This window comes from Scyliorhinus torazame, chromosome 3, assembly GCF_047496885.1.
Source record: "Scyliorhinus torazame isolate Kashiwa2021f chromosome 3, sScyTor2.1, whole genome shotgun sequence".
Taxonomy (NCBI): Eukaryota; Metazoa; Chordata; class Chondrichthyes; order Carcharhiniformes; family Scyliorhinidae; genus Scyliorhinus; species Scyliorhinus torazame.
The window spans coordinates 168,506,204-168,530,694 of NC_092709.1; the positions used below are offsets into that span (position 1 = coordinate 168,506,204).

Genomic DNA, 24,491 nt, shown 5'->3' on the forward strand with positions numbered 1-24,491 from the left:
GGGGGCGCGCAGGGCGATCTGGCCCCGGGGGGTGCCCCCACGGTGGCCTGGCCCGCGATCGGGGCCCACTGATCCGCGGACGGGCCTGTGCCGTGGGGGCACTCTTTTCCTTCCACGTTCGCCACGGTCTCCACCTTGGCGGAGGCGGAAGAGACTCCCTCCACTGCGCATGTGCGGGAATGCCGTCAGCGGCCGCTAACGCTCCCGCGCATGCGCTGTCCGGAGATGTCATTTCCGCGCCAGCTGGCGGGGCACCAAAGGCCTTTTCCGCCAGCTGGCGGGGCGGAAATTCGTCCGGCGTGGGCCGAGCCCCTTAAGGTTGGGGCTCGGCCCCCCAAGATAACTTTGGGGCAGCGCGATGCCCGACTGATTTGCGCCGTTTTGGGCGCCAGTCGGCGGACATCGCGCCGATACCGGAGAATTTCGCCCATGATTCTGGACACATATAAAACCAATACTTATTTTACTGTGGTCGTCCCTGAACCCGCTTTCATTTTCCTTATCCTCCATTTATTGTGTGAGTGTAAAGAGAGGTGGACATTGCAAAACCCCTCTCATGATGTGCATGTGTAAAAATAAACCAACCCTTTTATTTTCATCTTCCGTTGTGTTTGCCGTGTAAGTCATTAGTAGAGGATTGGAACATTTCCAAATATAAGGGTTGAGGAAAATACGCCACCATTTATAAAGGGAGTCAGGATTTTTATAAAAACTTTTCTGCTTACGTTCAGGTAGAGAGTAGGAAATCAGGACAGTTTAAGTTGACCCCTTTCATGTCCGTGACAAATATAACGAAGGAAAGCTGTCACTCAACTGGAGAACAAGATTGAAAATATCATGAAATTATTCGGATAGTAAAACTATCCTTCAATTTGATATTTGGTGAATTTAAATGGAAAATTACTGGTCCATATTATTTCCCCAAATCGGAAAAATGTTCTAAAAGCTTGGGCATAAATAGTTGAGGGATTTCTTTTCAATAAAAGCTGTGAACACCTCTAAAAGTAAATCACAACAGATGCTGGAAACTGAAACAAAAGTACATGCTGGAAACTCAGCAGTTCAGGCAACATCTGAAGAATATGGGAAGAAATAAATATTTCCTTTGCTCAAAACTGATGTTGTTTATTGCTGAAATGTGAACCATTTTTCTTCCTGTACAAATACTGCCTATTCTGCTACTTCGATAACTTTCTGTTTTTGATTCTGTAAAATATCCACTGTACTTGTAGAATTCCTCTCGGCAACTGTCCACAGTGGCAAGTCACCTACATATCTGTCTTCCGGCCTATTGGGCAAAGTGATTTTCAATAACAGTTTGTACATTGTGGAGTATTTATGACCGAGACAACTGCTGTTACCTTCTTCCAGTTCCAACCTAATTATTGTAAAGGCCAAAACCATTTCTCAATGAGTGACTGATAATTTAACTGCAGCCACACGAGTTCAACAGAGGTTGAGTTCCTATGCAGCGAAATATTGGACAGTCAGCTGTCAGAGGTTTCTCAAAGAGGTTATTCAAAGGGTTTATTATTTAAAAACGAGGGAACAACATTGATGACATTGAACTTTTGTGGGACTGCAAAATGGATGTGTCTTATACACTCAATCTGATTTTCCTAACCATTTAGGGCAGCACGGAGCATAGTGGTTAGCACAGTTGCTTTACAGCTCCAGGATCCCAGGTTCGATTCCCGGCTGGGTCACTGTCTGTGCGGAGTCTGCACATTCTCCCCGTGTGTGCGTGGGTTTCCTCCGGGTGCTCCGGTTTCCTCCCACAGTCCAAAGACGTGCAGGTTAGGTTGATTGGCCATGCTAAATTTCCCTTAGTGTCCAAAACAAAAATGTTAAGTGGGGGTTACTGCGTTATGGGGATAGGGTAGCTACGTGGGCTTTAGTAGGGTGCTCTCTGTAAGGGCCGGTGCAGACTCGATGGGCCGAATGGCCTCCTTCTGCACTCTAAATTCTATGATTGTGTTTTATCTGAGATTGAGATAAACGGACTCAGGATATTACTAACACAATAATTACACCAGCTGATAAAATTGGGCCCCTACTGTGAAGTGGATTATAACTAGCCGCAAATATGGACTACCCTAAATCGGGAGCAGTCCCTCAACAATCACCCTCACCTGAGTTCAAGGCAGCAACTTCACTGACATGTATTTTGGGTCTGAGAAAGTGAACCACATCTCCCCCAAAGTAAATGACTATTAAGAGATATTACCTTTTGCTAGATAGCCAGATAAATAATTTGTTGACCAAGTTATAACGATCTGGATATTATCAGGGTCCAGGGATCTCTCTTCAAAAATTGTATCTGCCCACTTTCAGAAATGACAAGAGAGGTGGGTTCTTATATTGCATGCAGAAGACTACAAGAGGCATTATACTTTACCAACTTATTTACAAGTTTACTACAGAATTAGTTAACACGCAATACACTTTAAAGAGGATAAGTACATTGCAACATTAATGACTATAAAAGATTTGAAAAATCATCTTGTTTCTAATAAAAAATCCAATAAAACTTTAAAAATACAATGTCACAGCTAATATCAAATTAAGAATGCCCAGCAGTATTCAAAGTAATATTTTACCCGAATCCCCGAGTGGATCAGTTATTGGGCATTTGGATAAAAAAGCTGTCTGTTTTACGATATCCAGCCCACTTGATAACCAGAGAAATATGAAATATTGAGGGGGCGCACCCAGTACCCTTCCCCAATAGTCCTAATTTCCTGAAAGGAAACTGGAATAGTTATACCATTCTAAACCAGATTACATCATTCTTTAGCAACAATGGGCTTTGTCACTTTGATTAACATTATTTACTATGATTTAATTGTTAAAATGGTTTTATTATCCTGCTGTGGGCCTAATATATGATCATTGTGTTCTTAAATTATCTCCTTAATATCTTTCTGGTTTACCTCCAATTGTTTCTATTTTTTATATAAGTGATTTTAAACTTTTAATAGAAGAATAGATTTAAAAAACAAAACATTTGGAGTACCCAATTATTTTTTACAATTAGGGGGCAATTTAGTGTGGCCAATCCACCTAACCTGCACATCTTTGGGTTGTGGGGGTGAAACCCACCCAGACATGCGGAGAATGTGCAAACTCCACACAGACAGTGACCCAGGGCTGGGATCAAACCTGGGTCCTCAGCGCCGTGAGACAGCAGTGCTAACCACTGTGCCGCCCAAGGAATAGATCTTTTAAAATCTGTTTTTCTGATTTGCTGAGGTAAGATCGAAGAATGCCTCCTGAATAGCAAAGAGACAATACATCATAAAAGCGTTCCTTTGAAAATGACTTGAGGAGCTTATTCTTATCTTTCCTGAGCGTGAAGAAAATTTGAAAGGCCCTGGTGTTACTTTGTGTGTGGTACAGACGATGTCTATTGAACACCTGTTGAAAGCAAAGCTGTCAGATAGTGCTGCCCATGTATAGGCTTTAAGGCCTCTGGGTAAAAATGGCTATACAGGTATATGTGTCCACTTTCTCAATTCTAAATTAGAACGGCCTAAATACATATGAATTCTGTATATTTTTTCATTTATTTCCTTTAAGAACAGAAGAGGACTTTGCAGTTTTGACTGTGCTGAGGTTGCCTTAGTCTTATTCCGATGAGATGCCTGGTCATTGCTGATAGATAGAACATCTGACTTTTTGTGGTATGCACCTCTCTCTTCGGTGCATTATTGTCAGGTATCTATTACATCACTAGTTGGCATCATTAATTAAATACAGCTAGACTTAGGTATCCATTCTTGATCCATAATTTACATGGGTTATGTCACTAAGAATCCCATGCATTTATGAGGTTTAGCTTTTGGAATTTAGAGGAATTTAAAATTGCTTACCCTCCAACCTGCAGATCCACTTAGAGGAGCAGAGAATCCTCACAGCCAGGGATACAGCTATCACTGTGGACAGCTATGATCTCATCAATAGGTCTGGACACTCAAGCAGATGCTTTCCAAACCAATCTCACGAGCATTAGAAAGATAAACAGGGTGATCTAGATAGGAACCCCCCCCCCCCCCCCCCCCCCCACCCCCCCCAACCTAGAAAACACAAAGGAGGGTGCAAGAAGCCCTCCTGCAGCCTGAGAGGAGAGCCTCTGGAGACTGGTGTGTTCCCACTGCAATAAAATACCCCATTCCAAGCCTGAGTGCTGGGAATTGCGAGGGAAGACCATTAGCTTCATATGAGCAGTACCGCAAAGGATGCTCCAATGGGTATTTTGACAGAGTAGGCAGAGACTCGCGCTACAGATATTTACCTCTTGTAGGGCCTGCCACTTTGTGTGTCTGAGCTGGACAAACTCCCAGAGAGCTTCCAGAGTTTTGTTCTTTCAGGAACCATGTTCCCCTACCCCTCCCAAAAGGTGAGCAAGTCCATTCTACCACTCCAGAACACAGGAAACATTCATTCCTTAATGTTAGAGGGAAACCTAAACCTACCCACCAAGTCTTTCCTGAAGACCAAAGCCCTGATCAGTGCAGCAGGAGGAGGATCTGTGTTTGCACCCCTCCACAGGGTCCACCTAGAGTGAGACCTTGCTTCAGGCCCTGTCATGGTTGGGATTGACCCTGAATGACCAGCAGCAAGAATCAATTTCCTCCTTAGAAACAATATGGCTGGCAGCAAGGTGTTGGCCAGCAAAAGAAAATAGGCCAGTGCCAACTAGCAAAAACCAGCAGGAGAGCAGAAACCTGGGGACGGTCCAGAGGCCCAAAAGGGTGAGATGGCACCTATAAACATTGATTGAGGGTTGCCTGAATGTAGCAAGGCTGACCCCAGGCCAGTAAAGTTAAAAGAGGCCTTGGATAGCCCAATAGAATTTCAAATATACGAGTAGAATATCCCAGAATTAAATAGGGACCAGAGACGTGCAAGAGCAGGGAAAGAGATAGGGAGGGAGATGCCCCATGCAGTCAACGAGCCTGCAGGAAGGCAAGTTATTAAAACAGGAAAGAAAAATGTTAAGCAATTGTCTGAAATATGGCGAGTCGAAACCTTCTTTCAGACATTAAATGAGGACAAAACACAGACGACCAGATAGGGAGAGAGATGCCTCACCCAGTTGAAAAGCCACAAAGGAGTATAGCCGGAGCTGGACCTCCACTTGAGGGCAGAAGTGTTCCAAGGAAGCTAGAACCAACTAGGAGAATGCTTACTCCCGAGCCATAGGCTCTGGTAGGCAGCTAATGATTTGTTTAGCTGACAGCTTTACGGAAAATTTAAATGGGGACTAGGAAAGTTCCCAAATTGGACCAGATAGAGTGAGGGTGATGCCATAGGGATGTACAGCGAGAGCTGCTCATCCACGAGAGGGAAGCAGTGTTCCAAAAGACCCAGAGTTTACTACCCAGCTAACCAGCAGAGGAATTCCTACCAGATTTGGATCCCAAACCCATCCACCTAATGCCGTCATGAGTCAGCCTGACAATGCTGCCCACTGCATTTAAAATGATCCATAACAACTCACCAGGCTGCAGCACTGTAGACCTACCCAGTATGGATGTGGAAGAGGCGCCTTCCAGAAGGCCATCTTCCCATCATCTGGGCCTAGAAAGGTTGGCTCAAGTTCAGGAGCAGACTGCCTGTCTGTTGCTGTGCCAATTTAAAGCACCTAGCAACAGAAACTGAAACACTCCAGTTGTGCTCACCCGCAAGCTGGACAGTGAAGTAGAATCCCCAAAAGAGGCCAAAGTCTCATTAAATCCTTCAATCTCCCAGCCGAACCTGAGTCAGAACAACTGAACTCACTGATGTGTTAAATAAGTTGGTTCAACGTTGGATGCAGTGAAACTAGAAACAGGTTTCTGACACAGGAGACGGTCCAACACTGTTTTATTGAACTTCCTGATTGCTGTACATAGTCTGCTGTGAGTTGACACTCCATCAATCTAACTGATAACCTCCTACTGGCTTGACCAGACTAACTCTCTACCTCATGGTGATAGTGCTCACTGGCTTGTGCACTCTTACTATCTCAGTAGCTGTGTCCTGTAGAGAGAGAGAGAGCCTTAATGCCCTGTGTGCTTTATAGTGATGGTGTCCTGTCTGGTGGTTGGTTGTTATGTGTCGTGTGTGTTCATTGGTTATCCTGTGTGTCAATCACTGCCTGTCTGCATCTCATTATATACATGAGTGGATATTATGACATCTCCCCTTTTTGAAGTAAAGTTTGGAACGTGGCGATATATATACATGCATGATTATATACAAGTGGTGAGTGAATGAACATGTGTACATGGGAAGGTGTCTATCATGCAGATACAGAGCAAACTGAACAAAATTTACAAGATTTAAGTCTATAGATTCAGTCTTTGTGGCGGGCGACAAATTATTGTCAATTGCTTCAGAGGTGGAGGGGGGGACGCCGGCACTTGGACAGGCGGGATTGCTGCCATGTTGGTGGCCTCATGGAGAGGTGGGAACGCTGCCAGATCGGTGGCCTCGTGGTGCGAGATGTCCGGAGGAGGCATGATGACATGCGGGGAAGTGCGGCCAGGCGGTGGGCAGGGAACTTTTTGTAACACCCTCCTGTTGTGCCATAGAATGGAGCCATCAGCCATTAGGACAACAAAGGACCTGGGGGCAGCCTGCCTGATGACAATAGCTGGGGCTGACCAACCTCCCTCAGGCAACTGGACGCGAACAACATTGTCTGGAGCCAGCGCAGGTAGATCCTTGGCATGAGCGTCATACATGATCTTCTGCTGGTCCCTGGATCGCTGTACTTTCTGCAGTATCGTGAGGCGGTCAAGGTCTGGAACATGGATGGCTGGAACAGTCGTCCTCAGGTTGCGGTTCATGAGCAGCTGCACCGGAGACAAACCAGTCGACAGAGGGTGTTGCCCTGTATGCCAACAGCGTCAGGTTGAAGTCTGAGGCTGAGTCTGCAGCCTTGCACAGAAACCGCTTGACAACATGAACCCTTTTTTCGGCCTTCCCGTTTGATTGCGGGTAATGGGGACTGGATGCGATGTGACTGAAGTGGTAGGATCGTGCAAAGTCGGACCACTCTTAGCTGTAGAAATATGGGCCATTGTCACTCATTACTGTGAGTGGTATCCCGTGCCTGGAAAACGTCTCTTTGCAGGCTTTAATCACTGACTTGGACGTGAGGTCCGACAGTTCCACCACTTCCGGGTAGCTGGAGAAGTAGTTGACCAAGAGCATGTAATCACGCCCATTTGAAAGAGGTCTATCCCCACCTTGGACCATGGAGAAGTCACGATCTCGTGCTGTTGCAGTGTTTCCTTGGGCTGAGCTAGTTGAAACTTCTGGTATGTTGTGCAGTTGAGGACCGTGTTGGCAATGTCCTGGCTGATGCCAGGCCAGTAGACTGCCTGCCGAGTTCTGCGTCGACATTTTTCGACCCCAAGGTGACCCTCATGGATCTGTCTGAGCACCATGGCCTGCATGCTTTGGGGAGTGACGATTCTATCTAGTTTAAGAAGGATCCCCTCGACAACGGTTAACTCGTCCTTAATGTTGAAGAACTGGGGGCATTGCCCCTTTTGCCAGCCATGGGCAAGGTGTTGCATCACGCACTGCAGTTGAGGATCTTTGTCAGTTTCTTCGTGTATCTGGACAACTCGTTCATCAGTGGCTGGGAGGTTGCTGGCACACAACTGCACCTGTGCCTCGATGTGGCGAAGTAAGTCGCCCGGTTCACACGGCATGGTGATGGATCAGGATAGGGCATCCGCGACGATCAGCTCCTTGCCCGGTGTGTAGACGAGTTCAAAGTCATATCGGCGGAGACAAAGAAGAATTCGCTGCAGCCGAGGTGTCATATCATTTAAATCCTTCTGGATTATGTGGACTAAAGGCCTGTGGTCTGTTTCCACCGTGAACTTCGGCAGACCGTATACGTAGTCATGAAACTTGACTTTTCCTATCAGGAGACCCAGACACTCCTTTTCGACCTGGGCATACCGTTGTTCGGTCGGAGTCATGGCCCTGGAGCCCAGGATGAGGAATCGTCTCGCTGGAGGAGCACCGCCCCAATGCCGTCCTGGCTTGCATCTGTGGATATCTTGGTATCCTTGGTTGGGTCAAAGAACGCCAGTACTGGGGCTATGGTGAGCTTCGCCTTCAGCTCAAGCCACTCCGCTTGATGTGCGGGAAGCCACTGGAACACTGTCGACTTTTTAACAAGATGCCGGAGGGCTGTGGTGTGGGATGCCATGTTGGGAATGAATCTTCTGAGAAAATTTACCATCCCGAGGAAGCGGAGGACCGCCTTTTTGTCCTCTGATGTCTTCATGGCATTGATTGCCAGCACCTTGTCGGCGTCAGGTTGCACACCTTGCTCTGAAATGTGGTCACCTAAAAACATGATAGAGGACCGCCCAAACGAGCATTTGACCCTGTTGAGCTGGAGGCCATTTTCATGAATCCTCTGAAAAACCTGTTTGAGGTGAGCAATGTGATCCTCGGGTGTCGTGGACCAGATGATCATGTCGTCCACATAGATTCGCACCCCCTCAATGCCCTCCATCATTTGCTCCATGATGTGAAGAAATACTTCGGAAGCTGATATGATACCAAAAGACATGCGGTTGTAGCAATACCTGCCGAACGGAGGGTTAAAAGTGCACAGCTTCCGACTGGACTCGTCCAGCTGAATTTGCCAGAAGCCACGGGAGGCGTCCAGCTTGGTAAAGAATTTGGCGTGAGCCATCTCACAGGTCAATTCTTCACGCTTCGGGATCGGGTAATGCTCTTGCATAATGTTGCGATTCAGGTCTTTGGGATCAATGCAAATGCGGAGTTTGCCAGAGGGTTTCTTGATGCAGACCATGGAACTGACCCTGTCTGTGGGTTCCGTGACCTTTGAGATGATGCCCTGATCTTGGAGCTCTCGTAGCTGCGTTTTCAGACGATCCTTGAGAGGAGCCGGCACCCGGCGTGGTGCATGGATGACTGGGGTGGCATTCGGCTTGAGCAATATCTTATAGCGATATGGGAGCGTGCCCATCCCATCAAACACATTGTGGTATTGTGTGAGAATGTCGTCTATCTCAACCTGGAGATTCGCATTGGGCGAGGCAGTCGCCGGTGTCGAGGACATGGCATGGACTCGCTGTCCCAGATTTAGGAGGTTGCATGCACGAGCGCAAAGCAGGGATGCCTTGTCAGGCCGGACGATCTTGAATCTCAACGTCGCCTTGATTTCCTTGTGAGAGACACCTAGCTGACACGACCTACTGGCAGCTATGACATTACTATTGTAGTCAAGCAGCTGGCAGGCTAGTGGAAGAATGCTAGGCTGGTGTCGGATGCTGTCGAGGTCCGACTGTGATATGAGGTTCGCAGACACACCAGTGTCCAATTTAAATCGGTTGCGAGACTGGTTGACTGTGATGCCGGCACACCACTCATCGTCAGGAGCCACACTGAGGATCGAAAGGCGGTTGGCAGGCACGATAGAGACCAACCCGCGTGTGGTGATGATGCCCACCCGATATGGAGACTCGAGGCAGTCAGCATCGGGGTCCGTTGGGCTGTCTGGATCAGAATCCTGCATGCCTTGTTGTACGCAGCGAACACGTCTGTGCTGCAGCTGGGATCACTAGCTGTTGTTCGGTGGAGCGGACCTGCAGAAGGCCGTGTAGTGGCCAGACTTTCCACACTGTAGACATCGCCTGCCTTTGGCTGGACATCGCCGCTTTAAATGGGCGGAGCCACAATTCGGACACGTCATGACGCTGATGTCAGCACGTTCTGTGCGCCCTCGTGCATGCGCAGTGTGGTCGGCCGACGTTCGCGCATGCACCTCAGGGTCTTCGGCCTCATCGTTCACCCGGTCGTGGCACGCATGCGTGGGGACCCGAGAAAAGCGCGCGAAACGGCCACTCTCCTCGATGCTCGGGCCTTGCATTTTTGCAATGGCCTGCATCCTTTCTGCCTCGTGGGAGGCCAGTTTTGCAGTTTCTGCCGCCCTAATGCGGGAGTCGGGATTTCTGGCATGCTCATGGACAACGCACGTTTTGATGGCGACGGAGAGGGTCAACTGTTTGATTTTGAGGAGCTGCTCCCACAGGGAGTCGAACTGGACCCCGTAAACGAACTGATCCCGGACCATGGAATCAGTCATTGAGTCATAATTACATGACTGCGCTAGGATGCGGAGATGGGTCAAGAAGGACTGAAAAGATTCATCCTTACCCTGAAGTCTCTGTTGGAAGATGTACCGTTCAAAGCTCTCATTCACCTCAATGTCGCAGTGGGTGACGATTTTCAGCAGAACTGTCTTGAACTTTGTCTTGTTTTTGCCATCGGCAAACGTAAGCGAGTTATCGATGTGGATGGCTTGATCCCTCGCAGTCGACAGGAACAGCGCGATATTTCTGGCTTCCGATGCTGCATCGAGATTGGAGGCCTCGATGTACAGGAGGAACTTTTGTTTGAAGACTTTCCAGTTGGCGCCGAGGTTGCCGGAGATCCGGAGTTGCGAAGGAGGCTGGATGTTGTCCATGCGGCTGGATGGCTGCTTGCTGGTCGTTGAAGATGCACACGAGGTAGGTTCGTTAGGATTAATAGCACTCTGGTACCATGATGTGTTAAGTAAGTTGGTTCAACGTTGACTGCAACTGGATGCAGTGAAACTAGAAACAGGCTTCTGACACAGGAGATGGTCCAACACTGTTTTATTGAACTTGCTGATTACTGTACATAGTCTGCTGTGAGTTGACACTCTAACAATCTAACTGATAACCTCCTACTGGCTTGACCTCTCTACCTCATGGTGATAGTGCTCACTGGCTTGTGCACTCTTACTATCTCAGTAGCTGTGTCCTGTAGAGAGAGGGAGAGTCTTAATGCCCTGTGTGCTTTATAGTGGTGGTGTCCTGTCTGGTAATTGGTTGTTATGTGTTTTGTGTGTTCATTGGTTATCCTGTGTGTCAATCACTGCCTGTCTGCATCTCATTATATACATGAGTGGATATTATGACACTCACAGGTGGACAGGCAGGAACAACTGGACCACAGCTGCTCAGCCCTATGATCAAAGAACCTAGCATTCTCAAAGTGAGATACCCACAATTAGACCAGAACAGCTTTACCATCACTCACCCCCTATGTGCTAACCGCCCTTTAAAACCCCCAGGCCCTTTAGAAGACACTTAATTCTGAGTTGGACAGGTAGAATTCTGAAACCAATGTCTTTTCTTCGGCCTAATTTCCAACAGAGGAAAATTCAGAACTCCACCCCTGAATAGACTTCCCCAAAAGACAGATTTAAAACTTCCCAGGTCATCTAAACATTCCACATCCCAGTTCAGGACAATGTCCTTGCAGATGCACTATCCTTTTTTAAAAATAAATTGAGAGCATCCATTTTTTTTCTAATTTAGCGTGGCCAATTCACCTACCGTGCACATCCTTTTGGGTTGTGGGGGTGAGACCCACGCAGACACGGGGAGAATGTGCAAACTCCACACAGACAGTGACCAGGGGCTGGGATTCGAACCCAGGTTCTTGGTGCCGTGAGGCAGCTGCGCTAACCACTGCGCCACCGTGCTGCCCCCTCTAACCTACATTTAAACCTCTGCTAACTGTGTGTCTGACGTGTGAGTGTGAATGGAATTTATAATTTTTTTGCTACGAGGCTACAAGGACTGTCAGGGGACTAAGACCTCACACTTCTTTACAAAATATATGCAGATACTCTTTGATTTCTCCTCTTGTCTTAACCTGTGACTTTGCAACCTTGTTACTACACAATCCGGAAAAATCCCAGGATATTCGTCCTTCAACACTTCAGTTGTCAGATTTTCCACTGTCTTATCAACCACAGTAGGCATCACTTCCACCTGCGATCCAGCTATATCATTACCCAAGATAAACTGTATTCCTGGTGTGCAAGTGTACAAACTCAGCAATAGCATGATGGGAAAAATAGCCAACTTATGTAACCAAGTGTAGGACAGCTGTGTCAGCTAGTGCCAAGATCAGACCCTGACAAACTAGACAAAGCTAAGAATCCACATAATCGTATCATACAAGGCCAGAAGAGGGAGAATAGTGCCTGACCTTAGTAAAACCTGATAACAAAGCCGCGATCTAGGAATGTCCTAATAACACAACTTCCTCATGACCTAGGTCCATCTGCGTCAAGGCATCATGAGGGCAGAGGTGAAAAACAAAATAGGACCACGTCTTATTTCCTCTAAAAACAAACTGCAAATAAGCCGAGTCAGGGTCTTTTCCATGACAACATGTTTGATCAGAAGTTATGACTGTATTGACATTTTTGAACAAGGTCTGTTTTTGTAAAATGATACAGTTTGTGTATAAATATTGAACGTTTTCTCCATGTCTTTGCGAGCTTGAGAAAGAATGAGCAGGTTTACCTTAACAGCTCTCTCTCTCTCTCTAACCTGTAGCCATCTGCATGCAGACTTTGGTCAATAAAGACAAAGTTATTTATTTCGAAACAGAGTTGTAAAGTTGTTTTTTCTCACAGTCTTGAAGTAGGAAAGATTTTAAAAGACGACACTGGACAAGATAGTTTCTCTATTACTCCTACTACCACTTCACCACTCTTCACTGGACTTTCCAACCTTACCTTATATAATGGAACACTACTCCTCTCACCCTGAATTCCACATATTATCACCTTTTCTGGCAACATTCTTCCCAAACTACATAATTCCTTATCTCTTACCATTAAAGATTGACTAGCATCTGTATCTCTTAAAACTGTGACATCTTTACCTGCTCCTCCTGATACGCATGAGTAAACTTTACCACACAAGTAAATTCTTTAAAGACATCTGGCACCTTCTTATCAATCCCATTAAGGAATGGGTGTTTATTACTGCAGTGATGTCAGAGAGTGGGTGGAGCTGGGCTGTCTGTCAGCTTTTTACTTTCGCTTTAGGCTTTTTGTTGCAGGTCGGTTTGGTTTCATTTTAGTTTTGGAGAAGCTGAAATCACAGCAGGATATGTATGAATCTCTGCAAGCTTATGAATGGTCATTTGCTGATTTCAACATGGCAACTGTTCTCAATAGTGAATTTAAACCTGATCTTTGTGTTAAAAGGGTCTTTTGTCTTCTGAAGGTTGTTTGGGAATTTATTAAGGATTACGCAGTGTTCTATTCATTGGGGGTTGTATTTGAATTGATGATTGCTAAGATGTTCACTGTATGTTTTAAAAAGGTTAACTTGAGTTCATAGAATAAACATTGTTTTGCTTTAAAAAATACTTTTCCATTTCTGCTGTACCACACCTGTAGAGTGGGCCGTGTGCTCCCCATACCACAATCTATTAAAAGTTGTGGGTCAGGTGAACTCCATGATACATTCTGGGGTTCTCCAAATCCTGGCCCATAACACTTGTCTGTAACAAATTATTTCACGCATGTTGACATTCCTGGCAATATCACCTGCCATACATTGCTTATCCCAAATTGCCTTTGAGAAACTGGTGGTGAGCTGGCGTTTTCAGCTGCTACAGTTCATGTAATTAAGTTATGTTACGTGGGGATTTCCTGGATTTCCTTCAAATGACGATGAAGCTGCATCAATATATTTCCAAGTCAGGATGCTGCATGACTTGAAGGGAAACTTACAGGTGGTGCTATTTCAAGCCCGCAGAACCTTGTTCTTCTATACAGTAAAGATTGATGGTTTGGAAGGTTTAGTCAAAGAAACCTTGCCAAGTTGCTGCAGTGCATTTTGTAGATGACACTTACTGGTGCCAGTGGTGGAGGGAGTGAACATTTAAGGTGATGCATTGGATGACAATCAAGTCAGATGTTTTGTCCTGGGTTGTACTGAGCTCCTCGAGTGTTGTTGGAGCTGCACTTGTCCAAGCAAGACAGTATTCCATCACACTTCCGATTTGGCTTGTCGATGGCGGAAAACCTTTGGGAGTCAAGGGGTGAGTCACGTGCTGTAGAATACCCAATCGCTGGCTTACTCTTGCAGCTACAATATTTATGTGCTGGTCCAGTTAATTTTCTGGTCAATCATGCCCCTGAGACTAGGGGTGTGACTGGTGGGGATTGACTCAGCGATGGTAATACCATTGAATGTCATGGGGGAGATGTTAGGTTATTTCCTTTTAGAAAGTTATTAGCCAACAATTGTGTGGCATGAACATTCCTTGCCACTTATCAGCCCAAGTCTGAATATTGTCCAGGTTTTGTTGCAGGCATACAGGCACAGTCTGCTTCATTAGTGTCCTCATCAGCTATGGAATCCTTTTAAAAGATTTTTTTGTGTCACTTTAATGATGTATGAAAAATGTAATGATTCTTCTCCAGGCCACAATCAGATCAGCCATGATCTTGCTGAGTGGCAGTGGAGGCTCGAAGGGCCACATGGTCTACTGCGGCTTGCCTATTCCTATTTCTTAAATTCTTATGCTCGTAAAGATGGAGTGATCCAAGGAACTGGAATATAACTTGAGGGCAATGTCTTAAATTTCAAAATTGAATGATCAGTCTTTTATTGGTGATATGTGCAGAATATGTGGGGAAAATACTGGATTAGGATTAGTAACTTTTCTAGCTAAAGAATTGCTTGCTTTGTGGTAAATGTACTTCGAAAACCCCTTTCACCTGCAATGCAAATTACTTGAAATTGTAAATGAATCAATTCTATCTCTCAAATCAACCCACAGGCACAATTTTCTACCTCTAACTACTGTATCAATAACAATAAACCACAAGGACACCTGGTATTTTCAGGTACCTGCACAACACTTGCCTCTCAAGGATTTAGCCTCTTCAGCCACCAGAGGTGTGTCATGTGGGGTGTGTGCTGTACTGCCATCATCATTCGTAAATAGAAGGGTGCAGACTGGAGGATCAAAACTGCTTCCAAACACTTGAATGATTTAAAAAAATATTTTCTGAGTACCCAATTTTTTTCCCTCCAATTAAGGAGCCAATCGTTGGGTTGGGGGTGAGACCCGTTTGCAGTTTTGCAGTCACACCCCGATATCGACATGGACAATGGGGGGACAATGTGCAAACTCCACACTGACCCGGGACCAGGATTGAACCTGGGCCCTCGGCGCCATGGGGCAGCAATGCTAACCAACGTGCCACCATGCCGCCCCATAACACTTGAATGATGCTGTGCTCCTGAAAAAAAAGTTACTTTTGTGGCCATTAAAAGCTATAGGTGCATCTAAAGGCAAATAACAACTCTGCGAACATTTGATGAAAAGAAAGCTGTTCTAAAGGCAAAAAGCCTGCTCGCTCTAAAACATCAAGTTGCAATGCCAGGCACGGTGTAGCTGGGCTGAGCTGATTGCCAACTACATTGCTCAGGTCGATCGGGGGGGGGGGGGTGACTGTCAAACACGAATCTGCAAACGGGATGCGTGCATGCACGCCAACACAGCGGAAGAATTGGCATAATGCTGTGCTTTTCCGTCTTTCGTGCAGCCAAGGGGTCTTTCCTGGAGCTCCGAGCCACCAAGAGAGATGCTGCAGACAATGGGGGGGGGGGGGTGGAGACGTGTGCGGCTCTTTGACACCAGGACGAGCCTCCGTCTCAGACCCGTCACCCGCTGCACCAATTGGACGCTGCCATGTTGTGACAACGCGACCAATGGCAAGAGTCCGGGCGGGACAAGGCGAACAATCGGCTGCCTTGGCTGCGGCTTCGCCCCGGGAGCGCGCGCGGGGGGGGGAGGGACGGCCCCCGGGAGAGCGCGCGCGCGCGCGCCACACACGCGCACGAGCGTCCCAGCGGGTCGGTGCGCGCGAGCGGAGGAGGAAAGCCGAAATAAAAAAAAGTAAACAAACTTCAGCAAAGCTCCTCAGGCTGAAGCCGAGGAGGGAGGGGGGGATGTTGCCGGGCGAATAGAGACATCCGCGCGCGTGCGCGTCCGACCACTGACTGAATAACCTCCTTGTCCACCCCCCCCCCAGCATTATTTTACCAATAATTATTATTCAGTCTGAAGAGAGCCGCAGTGCCACGCAGCTGCACTCGGGGCTCTGCTGATGTCACGTTATTTGCATATTGACTTCCTCACCCCCCCCCCCCACCCCCTCAAAGAAATCGGATAGGAAAAGTAATGATGCTGAGGGGAGGGGGGTTGGGGAGAAATGTACTTGTCAGATAAAGTTTCTGCTGAGAAGGAAGGCATTGAGGCGCTGTTTGAAGTGATGCGGGGGGGAGGATTTGCAGCTCAGTCAGAGGGAGTGAGTGAGCGGCTTCCTGCAGCTTTCTGACTGACTGAGGCGCTTGCCACTTCAGATCCCGGCTGGGCAGGCAGAGACAGAGTGTGTGTCCCGGCCCCCCCCCCCCCCCTTTCCCTGATCTCAACTCCACTCCCCCTTCCGCGCCACTGGAATACAGGCATCGCTCCCTGTGGATCGATGCGGCTTCAGTTCCCACCGACCATTAACTTTCCTCAGATGAAGATCTGTTTGAAGTTCTCGAGTGAGGAGCCGCACAGGGGATAAATACGAAGTCAGAATAAATCGCAAAACCGCTCTTCGTTTTGTTTTAAGGTGAGGGGCACACATATTGATGTTTTTTTTTAAACAAGCGAAGATTTTTGCGATCGATCAGATGGTGTTGAGGGCTTACCCCCGGGTTTTCAGCTGTCCGATGGACTGTAAGACCGGGGGCGGGGTGGGAATAATTGAACTGCTTGTGTTGAATGCAGCAGCAATATCTTTTCTCATGTTGCTGGTGCGGAAGTGGCTTCTCTCTGTCGTTCTGTTTTGGAACTCGGAACGATCCGGACAACATTCGAGTAATTGTGACTCAACAAGGGACACGTTCCATCCGCTGCTTACATGAAGCAGGGGATAGATTATTGCTGCACTCACTCACTCCTCACATTCCCATGTCCCTTACTCGGGGATATCTGATATGCGGAACGGATGCTCCTTCCCCAGAGTTTAAGCCCTTTTAATATTCACCGTCTTTTATTTGCGCACTAGATCTTCCAGGGGTTCTTGGCCGCGTGCTGTTAGTGATGAGGATGGGTTGGAGCCGATGCCTCTTGCTCTCCCTGATGTGGATTTGTTTCTCCATTCCCGCCGCCTGCCTCAGCCCTTCAGTCGGATCTCCAGCCGACTCTAACGCCGAGGAATCCACGCAGCCAGCATCGGAAGATCCGGACACCCTTGCAGGTAACCTCCAAACTATTGTATTCAGTTATAGTATTTTGCAACTGAGCTTTATGAGCAGCATCACATCATCCAGACAGCCAAACACTCAATTAGTTGGTATTAACCGACACAATTAAGGATGCAGTTAAGCGATGATACAAGTTCATACAGCTTGTGTGGGCAGGGCCCTGGCTGTGTTACCCATTTCTAAGTGAATAGCGACACTTTGCAACCACACCGTTGGCAAATATTTTGTCAAAACGGTTTTGATAGCCGTTCAATGCTGAGTAAGTTGAATGCTGCTTTTATTGCAAGGTATCATGGGGTTCGTTTACTCCGTATGTTGCGCGTTGAATTCTTCAAATTTGTACATTTGGATGCTCATGCCTATGATTCTATATATGCACATCACTAAAAACTAGTCGGCAATTACAAAAAAAGAATACATTTATTTATTTAGATGTGCAAAGTCAGCGAGCCAAGCAATAGCCTTGTCAGCGGTTAGATGGAGTTCTTTAAGCCCGCCTTCAACAAACAGTCCAGCCCGTGAACACTCCTCAACAACGTGAATCATTGTTTGGACTGCACCACAGCTGCAGCTTGGATTGTCTTGGTGATCCCATTGCTGCACAGAGGCCTTGGTCACTAGTTTGGAAATGGTTTAAAAGCTGCGGCTGTGGGAGATCAAAGCCAGGCGGACAAGCAGTGGGATCTATGTTAGTGATTTCTGGTGGATGCTTTCTCCTGCCAATTCTCCTGCTGTAGGTCCTCAGTTGTTATTCCTCAGTGTGCTGGGTTTAACCACGTGGGGTAGCTTGAAGGAAGGAGTACTACTGGTAGATTAAGGAGCTCTTTGAATAAGGGCAGACTTAGGTTGGAGTAGACCTTCACCAACAGCTTGTCTGTTACAATTACCCTCCTGATGTGGAGGGCTTGTTGGAGGCAATGTTCCTCAGGACTGGGAACCGGCGAAGGTGAATTGGTCGAAGAATACCTTTTATGATCATTGTTGAATTGAACAGTATTCTGCAGTTGAGTATGTGATGTACCAGGAGCAGAGATCTTAAAGTCTTGGCCTGTGATCCTCGTGTAGTACCAACCAGTTCACTTTAAAAATATTTTTATTCAGGTTTTTAATATTTTAACATTCTAAATATACGACACAAAGCCAAAAACAACAAAGATCCCCAAATAACCCGAAACAAAAGCCCTACTTTGCTTCCCCCCTTTAATAGCTGACTTTAATAATAATAATCATCTTTATTGTCGCAAGGAGGCTTACATTAACACTGCAATGAATTTATTGTGAAAAGCCTGTAGTTGCCACATTCCGGCACCTGTTCGGGTACATGGAGGGAGAATTCACAATGTCCAAATTATCTAACGGCACATCTTTCGGGACGTGTGGGAGGAAACCGGAGCACCCAGAGAAAACCCACTAACTGGAGCACCTGGAGGAAACCCACGCAGACACTGGGAGAATGTGCAGACTCTGGACAGTCACCCAAACCAGGAATCCATTCGACCCATCGAGTCTGCACCGGCCCTTACAAAGAGCACCAAACTGAAGCCCATGTATCTACCCTATCCCCGTAACCGAGTAATCCCCACTTAACATTTTTCGGACACTAAGGGAAATTTAGCATGGCCAATCCACCTAACCCGCACATCTTTGGACTGTGGGAGTAAACCGGAGCACTGGGAGAACGTGCAGATTCCGCACAGACAATGACCCAGCCGGGAATCGAACCTGACACCCTGGAGCTGTGAAGCAACTGTGCTAACCACTATGCTACCGTGCTGCTGGTACTATGCTACATGGTGCTGAAGAACGACGTCCAAAATTTCTCCAACTTTGGGCAGGACCAGAACCTATGTACATGATTGGTCGCACCCCTCCTCCACCCCCTCCAACAATTGGCTCATCCATGACTTTGTCCGATACGCTCTGGAAACTACCTTGAGCTGTACGAACCCCAGCCTCAAGCACGAGGTTGAGGCATTCACCCTCCACAGTACATCACACCACAACCCCAGCTCCTCCTCCCACTTTGTCTTAACCCCCTCCAACGACACCATAGCCTCCTTCCAAAATTTTCCTATAGATCGCCAAGATGGCCGCCCCCTTCCATGCCCATCACCGATAGCATCCCCTCCAACAACGAGAAGGGTGGTGTCACGGGAAAAGTTGGGGAGATCTTTGCGAAATCCCGCACCTGCATGCACCTGAAAACCTCCTTCTGTGGAATCCCAAACTTCTCCCCCAACTCTTTTTCCAAACTTGCAAACCGCCCATCTAGAAATAAGTCCTTCATTTCCATCACACCCTGCTCCTCCCACCCCTGAAACCTAGCATCCATCCTCGCTGACTCAAACCCATGATTCCCTAGGATCGGCATCCATGTTGACCCCGCCCCTAACCTAAGGTGCAGCTCAAATTGCCTCCAAAACTTCAACGTGGCTACCACCACTGGACTCCACGAATATTTCTCTGGGGAGAACAGGAGCGGCGTCATTGCCAGCGCTCGCAACCCTGACCCCTTACAAGAGCCTGCCTCCATCCTCACCCGCAAAGCCTCTGGCTCCCTGTGTCAACCCCGCACCTTCTCAGCGTTTGCTGCCCAATGTTAGTACACCAGGTTTGGAAGGGCCAGGCCCCCTGACTGCCACCATCTGAAGCACCATTTTCTTAATCCTTGCTACCAACCAGTCTACTGAGGAGGTTGTTTTGGGTTTTAAGTTTTTCTCTGTATGTAAGGGCTCTGACAAAGCCCTTGGGTTCCTCATTCATCTGTTTCCTCCAGGCGCTACCCTTGTCATCTCTATGCACCTTGAACTGTCTCCTGGAGTAGCAGTTCGGTAGTGTCACTAACCCAGGGCCGGATAATTCTTGATATTGTGACGTAGAGGCCAGTTTGCTGCAGTGATGTCATGGAAAAGTGTCCCTGTTTTGAAATTACTTTGAAAGCCATTATCAATGAAAGTGGTTAATGCGAGGAGCTAATCGCATGTGCTTTTACCTTTTCAAAAGCCTTCTTGATCTGCACTCTGGATGTTTGCCACTTCTAGCTTGCTCCACTGTAGGACTTGGCGCTCTACCACCTTAAAAGTGTACTAATTTCGGAATATTCGTTGGTAGTTTGATGCTGATTTTGGTTCTTTTCCTGGGTTCGGAAGGCCGAAGACTCGTTTTGGTCGGCAATCAATCTTCCCTCGCGTGTAAAGAATTGGACCGACCAGGACTGAGCCCCTGGGCCAAGATTCTACAGGAACTCTGGGAGGATGGTGTCAGAATCAACAGCAGTGCCCAGCTTGATGGTTTGCAGTATTTTGTCCAACTCCAGGATGGTAAAGGGTTCAAAACTGCAATTGTGCTGTCCATGGAAGGATCTCCACTTGCTTTGGATTTCTTCCTTCGCTCTTTTATCCAGTGGTGCCTTTCTCAGTGTGAAGGAGATGGCTCACTGAATACCAAGCTGCTCATCTGTAAATGCCATTTATGGTTGCTTGGCTTCTCTGAAGTAGTGTAGATTCTCCAACGCTTCCAACTTGAGCAGGTGAAGTCCAGGTTCTTTGTTTCTTCCCATCTGGCCCGGCAAGCACAGTCCAGGGATTCAGTCTGATCGTCTGCCACCTCATTGGATGACTCATAATTGCAAGAAGGCAAACACCTCTTCCAGGCAAGGTAAATATGGAGCATGGCATCCGCTTGGAATGGTTCTGGTGCCTGCTTTGTAGATAGTTTTGCAGAAGTGACTGTATGCCAGCTCTGGGGATATGTTGGGGTGGTTTCATTAAAATGTTGTTCCACTATCTCGCTGTATCCCTCTTGATTGCGTTTTTGCAAGTTCCATCGCCGCTTCTTTGAACTGTTGATTAAAGAAAAATGATGCTTCAGTTGCACAGTCAGAACCTGTCTGGAGAATTTTCAGTTTTGGGCACCGAGGCTCCGATATAGAACTGGAAAGAGTACAGCCCAGATTCACCAGAATGAAGCCATACCTTCAAGGATTAAAGTCCAAGAGCAAGTGGCACGGATTTGCATATTTTTTTGAGTTTAGAAGGTTGATGTGTTTAAAATGATAAAAGGATTCAATAGATAAACTATTTCCTTTGGATGCTTTTCAAAGGATACAGGATAAAACTAATGGGTAAATGGCGCTTACTTTATGTTCACCTCGTTAATTTGTTCACTGCATAATGTAGGATGCAATTTGGAGACTACCATCACAATCCGGTGCCCAACTACTTAAACCTCTTCTGTGAGACTTCAAATTCTATGTCATTGGTTTCAAGATGGGCCATGAATTCTGATTGATCTCACTCTCTATACACAAGATGTTTCACCCGTTCAGTACCAAGGGCTTTGAGATAATACTTGATAAATGCATAATGCTGTTTGCTCTTTCAATGCTGTCAAACAAAATTGACATTTTGCTGCTGCAAAACTAGTAGTGGCACAGAATACAAGTTTTTATGTACTTTGCCAGATCCATCACAATACTATATCATGAGGATATCCTGGACAGTTAAGTTAAGGCAGCATCGCGATGGATGGGGTTAAAAAATGGGAAGGGAAATGGTACAGTGCTTCTGTATTGTAGGCCCTCACACAGTGGAGGATAGTTCAGCAAGAACTATCAGGGCAGCACGGTAGCATTGTGGATAGCACAATTGCTTCACAGTTCCAGGGTCCCAGGTTCGATTCCGGCTTGGGTCACTGTCTGTGCGGAGTCTGCACATCCTCCCCGTGTGTGCGTGGGTTTCCTCCGGGTGCTCCGGTTTCCAAAGATGTGCAGGTTAGGTGGATTGGCCATGATAAATTGCCCTTCGTGTCCAAAATTGTCCTTAGTGTTGGATGAGGTTACTGGGTTTTGGGGATAGGGGGGAGGTGTTGACCTTGGGTAGGGTGCTCTTTCCAAGAGCCGGTGCAGACTCGATGGGCCGAATGGCCTCCTGCATTGTAAATTCTATGATGAGAAGGTACAGACAACAACATTTGAAGATCAAGTGAAGTAAAAGTAATACTTTTGAACAGTAGACTATGGTTTTTAAAATATGTTCGGGAATATTTCCTGGATCATCTGTTTCTAATCCACCAAGCAAAGAAACATTTCTTGATTTAATTTTGTAAATTTAAAAGGAACAAATAAGTTCTTCCTTGACTGCCTTGAGATTATCCATGAGTGTTCTATCTTTCCAAATTGCAAAATTTTGAAGTTTTCTTTCTTTGACCATGAAGGTGATGATCCTGCAGCACGGAGAAAGTGGGGCTGCCTATTTTTACTGCACCTATTCTAGCCCCCTCTCCATTTGGGGTGAGTAGAGGATATCTTGAAGGAATTGCTCAGTCACAGATACTGCTCCCCAAAGATACCTCTGTCCCAAAACGAACATCCAGTGACCTTCCTGCACCTGCTTGGGCCTCTCAGGTTACAGCTCTGTCCCCGTAGGTGGTCGGATTTTGATGGTGTGTTGAATCACGATGACTGGGGCCATCTTGCTGCTACAGCCTTGTACCTTTGCAGCTGGTGAGATGCACAGTCACCCATCGTCTGTTCTGCCTTTGAGGACTATTTGGACTGCACCCCCCCCCCCCCCCCCCCCCCCGTGTGCCTGGCCCTACCGGGAGCAAGGATCCCCCAGCAACATTGATCGAGGGATTGTTGGAGTGTACAAGCCTCTACCCCGTCAAGGTGGTATTCCACAGACAATGCATTGCAGGTATCAAGACTGTAAATGTTGAAGATGTGAAATGAGATTTAAGGATTAGGTGAGATAACCATTACGGTGGAGGAAAGAAAGTCATGCATTTACATTCCTTTCATTATCGCAGCACATCCTAAAGCCCCTTGCAGCCAATGTAACGGCACTGTGGCACAGTGGTTAGCACAGTTGCTTCACAGCGCCAGGGACCTGGTTTGATTCCCGGCTTGGGTCACTGTCTGTGCAAAGTCTACACGCTCTCCCTGTTCTGTCTGGGTTTCCTCTGGGTTCTCCGGTTTCCTCCCACATGTTCCGAAGGACGTGCTGTTAGGTGAATTGGACATTCTGAATTCTCACTCTGTACCCGAACAGGCGCCGGAGTGTGGCGACGAGGAAATTTTCACAGCAACTTCATTGCAGTGTTAATGTAAGCCTACTTGTGACAATAATAAAGATTATTATTATGTAATACTTCTGAAATGCAGTTACGATTGTAATGCAAGAAACGCAGCAGCCAACATGCATGCAGTAAGCAACCACAAATAATGCTTGGATGCCAGGGATTGCTCCCCCCCCCCCCCCCCCCCCCCCCTCTCCTTGTTTGAAATAGTGCCATAGAATCTTGCCCATCTATTTGAGAGGGCAAAGGAAGCTTTGGTATAACATATCATCTGAACGACAGTGCAGCATTCCTTCAGTACTGCACTGGAGTGTTAGTGTTGATTTTTATGTCTAATTGTTAGTGGGTAATGTACAGATGTTATGGTGACTTGAAACAGATTATTTCTGATTGTTCATGCGGAAGGGCACACACTGAAATCCCCTCAACATTTCTGTGAAACAAAATTAAGCTTGGTTACTGTTGTGTTTATTGGGACAGTTGCGCAACCATATGCCCGTAGCATTTTTGTTGTAGAGCTGATTAAATGACTAGTTAATCCTAGCAAATTGAACTGTAAATGCAAAAATAAATAGTTTAATTACTCCACCAGACCTGATACAGCATCAGCACAGGAAATAGATTATATAAATGAAATGAAAATCGCTTATTGTCACAAGTAAGCTTCAAATGAAGTTACTGTGAAAAGCCCCTAGTCGCCACATTTCGGTGCCTGTTCGGGGAGGCTGGTACAGGAATTGAACCGTGCTGCTGGCCCGCCCTGCCCGCCCCTCTCTCGCCCTGCCCGCCCCTCTCTCGCCCTGCCCGCCCCTCTCTCGCCCTGCCCGCCCCTCTCTCGCCCTGCCCGCCCCTCTCTCGCCCTGCCCGCCCCTCTCTCGCCCTTTGGTCTGTTTTCAAAGCCAGCTCTTTAGCCCTGTGCTAAACCAGAACTGTCCCTGATTGATTAAAGCCAGACACTGTAGATGAGGCAGTTAATGCTTTTGTTACCCTGTGCCTATCAGTACACCACCGAGCCAATTGGCAAAGGAGCAAGAGTGAAGATTCCAGCTTTTCAAGCAGGCAATGTAATTGAGTGAAGTGCTAGATCTCTGTACGTTTAAGCATATGTATTTACTTCACACTGTTCAGAATTTTACTGATTTCAGAAGAATAGGCTTTAAATCCGTAAATGTAGAAAGCTTCCATAAGAGACTGACTTGGTTTCAGTGTTTTTCGTCCTGCAAGTATCTTTTGCATCAAGAGCATTTTTATATCTTGGTT

At 46.9% G+C, this 24,491-nt stretch overlaps 1 protein-coding gene across 2 annotated transcripts in view; it reads left to right on the forward strand.

The window, feature by feature from the left end:
- Window positions 1-16,004: 16,004 nt before the first annotated feature.
- Window positions 16,005-24,491, forward strand: part of stim2b (stromal interaction molecule 2b) — a 212,473-nt gene continuing 203,986 nt past the window's right edge. Inside the window, exons 1-2 of one of the 2 annotated variants that reach the window (XM_072496536.1) lie at window positions 16,005-16,516; window positions 16,955-17,146. In XM_072496536.1, the coding sequence (XP_072352637.1) occupies window positions 16,990-17,146 (157 nt within the window). In that variant the 5' untranslated portion in view covers window positions 16,005-16,516; window positions 16,955-16,989. The remainder of the gene's footprint in view (window positions 16,517-16,954; window positions 17,147-24,491) is intronic. The other variant, XM_072496537.1, reaches the window with a different exon arrangement.